General features: G+C 32.3%; 1 protein-coding gene across 1 annotated transcript; it reads right to left on the minus strand.

Moving 5' to 3' along the window:
* Positions 1 to 84: 84 nt before the first annotated feature.
* Positions 85 to 1,565, minus strand: LOC124420675 (ATP-citrate synthase-like). Its single transcript, XM_046954250.1, has 3 exons — positions 1,359 to 1,565; positions 842 to 1,291; positions 85 to 780 (listed from the first exon to the last, which is right to left on the minus strand). The coding sequence occupies exons 1-3, from the start codon at positions 1,437 to 1,439 to the stop codon at positions 100 to 102; spliced, it is 1,212 nt and encodes a 403-aa protein (XP_046810206.1). The 5' UTR covers positions 1,440 to 1,565; the 3' UTR covers positions 85 to 99.
* Positions 1,566 to 2,681: the final 1,116 nt, after the last annotated feature.

Raw genomic sequence — 2,681 nt, forward strand, 5'->3', positions numbered from 1 at the left:
TATCTATCTATCTATCTATCTATCTATCTATCTATCTATCTATCTATCTATCTATCTATCTATCTATCTATCTATCTATCTATCTATCTATCTATCTATCTATAAAATCCTTGTTCCCGTTAAACGAATAAATTTGTATAGAAAAAAATAAATCGAAAAACAAAAATATTTTAAAATATTTCCATAAAACTTACCATTATTACCAGTATCTCCAGTTAAGGTTCTCAATTCCGGTTGAGCATTTTGTCCACCGGGCAATAAAAAGTTGGCAGTGGAAAATTCAGCACTGGTTGTTTGTGGTATAGGGCGTTTACCCAATGCCATGCCGCAAATAGCAGTCATATGTGTTTCAGGACCGAAAACATGTAGAGGAACACCCAATGAGCTGCCAAATTCGCGCATCTTGCGTAAACCCTCCTGGTAATTAGGTCCAGCACGACGCACAAAAATGGACACATTGTGTTCAACCAATTTTGGTTGGAATTCCCGCAAGGCAGTAATAATGCCTCGGAAAGTGGCTGCGACATTGGTAAAGTTAGCAATACCACCACCAGTAATTAAAATTTTGCCATCGGGATGTTTGGGCGAAGAGGTCATAAGATTCAAAATAGTTTTAGCATATTCATAGGTTTGTTGTTCAGAGGGTGCACCACTGTACTCGCCATAGTTGGCCAATTCCGAAGCACCGCCCAAATCGCATATAGTATCGGAATAAATAACACTAGCACCGCCACCAGCAACCATAGTCCAAATTCTACCATTTCTATTAAGTATGGTTAGCTATAAAACAAAAGAAATTTTATATAAAAAAATAAAACTAAATTTCCCTTTTCTAACTCACCTTCAAAGAAGCCCCACTCTTGGCATCTAAGTCAGCAATATAAGATTCTTCAGGATAAGCATCACGTCCAAAGGGTGGTGGGTAATCAATATCACCCCATCTGGGACGGCATATAAAATCGGCGGTAGAGTCCAGCTTAGCCGCCAAATCTAATATAAACATACTATCGTCTGTCACCACTAAAGGATTAATTTCCAAATAAGTAAAATATAAATCGGCAAAAGTTTTATACAAAGCAAAAATAAATTTAGCAATGCGTTCCTTTTTGCCAGCTGGCACTTCAGTTAAGAGCTTTGCCTTAATATCTTCCATAGTGACCTCACTATTAACCGGTATGTCCAACTTTAAAGCCTTGGCATCTACATCACCAATATCAACACCACCTTGATGATAGAAGAGTATGGTATCGGCTGAACGATGAGAATAAATACAAACATACATTTCTTCGGCCTAGAAATGAAGAGAATTATTATATGGAAATGTTTTTACCATTATTCTACTAACTCTTTCAACTTACATCTGTATGTGGTACAAAGGGTTCGATAATAAAGTTTCTTAGTTTTCCCACAGCATTGCCAATAGCTTGATCTTTGTTCATACGTTCGCCAATCCATTGTTGTACTTCTTGGAAGTTCTTTTTAACACCAATCAAACCTAATTTACCACGTCTTTTTATGAGTTGATCGGGTTTCACTACCAAAGGCTGTTAGGATACAGAAAAAATATAAATTTAGATTCTTTAAAATTTTCCAAATAAAATTTGTTTTAAATTTGAATATTATCTTAAAATCTTCATAAATTTTAAGACAATTTATAAGTATGTAGTTGCAGAATATAAGCTTTTCAAATGTTCAAATGTACAAAAGTTCAAATATTAATTCTCATTCAAATAAGTTCGTTTCTGATTCTAAGATTATGCTAAAATAACAAAAGTTTTTTAAATAAGTTCGTTTCCGATTCTAAGATTGTTCAGTATTCTAAAATAACAAAAGGTTTTTAAACATAGAAAATATTTAAAATCAATACTCTAAAACAACCTTCATTATGGGACAATGACAGATTTGTATGTGTGTAAATTGTATAGAAAAAAATCAATATTCGCCCTTTACTAGACCTTTGCTTTTTTAAAAAATAAACACTTATAAATATAATATTTATTAAAAAAAACAATAAGATCTATTGGTGATTAAAGCTACTTTATAAAAAAAATTTTGTGAAATGTTATAAAAACGTCAGCATTTTCTTTGCAAATTACGGAAAGCAAAAAAAAATATTCTAATTCTAACACACAATAATAATCGGAATTCATTCATGTAAAAAAAAAACAACAAAAATAAATGAGATACTTAACAAATCTTAGGCCAATTGATTAGAAAGTGATTTATAAAGTTGCACTTAAACCATGTTGAAACTTAAATTATATCAACTTGTTTTAATTGTTATAATTGAACTTTGAAAATTAGTCTTTTGTATGGAGAACGTAGACAATTATTAGAAAGAACAAAAGGTTGATTAAATTTTGAACAACACTATACACTGAACTGTAACTGTAATCGAAACTGAAATAGAAAATAAATAGAACTGAACTAGACCTGAAATAGAACTGAAGTAGAACTGAACTAAAACTGAACTAGAACTGAACTAGAACTGAACTAAAACTGAACTAGAACTGAACTAGAACCGAACTAGAACTGAACTAGAACTGAACTAGAACTGAACTGGAACTGAACAGGAACTGAACTAGAACTGAACTAGAACTGAACTAAAACTGAACTAGAACTGAACTAGAACTGAACTAGAACTGGACTAGAACTGAACTAGAACTGAACTAGAACTGAAC

This window comes from Lucilia cuprina, chromosome 6 (genome assembly GCF_022045245.1).
Source record: "Lucilia cuprina isolate Lc7/37 chromosome 6, ASM2204524v1, whole genome shotgun sequence".
NCBI classification, from domain to species: Eukaryota; Metazoa; Arthropoda; class Insecta; order Diptera; family Calliphoridae; genus Lucilia; species Lucilia cuprina.

Bases quoted from the DNA above. Each gene is read 5' to 3' on its own strand.
- LOC124420675 (XM_046954250.1), bottom strand. From the start codon at position 1,439: ATGAACAAAGATCAAGCTATTGGCAATGCTGTGGGAAAACTAAGAAAC. The intron at 1,292-1,358 runs GTAAGTTGAAAG...CTTCATTTCTAG, and splicing joins CCTTTGTACCACATACAGAT to GCCGAAGAAATGTATGTTTG. The intron at 781-841 runs GTGAGTTAGAAA...TTTGTTTTATAG, and splicing joins AGAGTGGGGCTTCTTTGAAG to CTAACCATACTTAATAGAAA.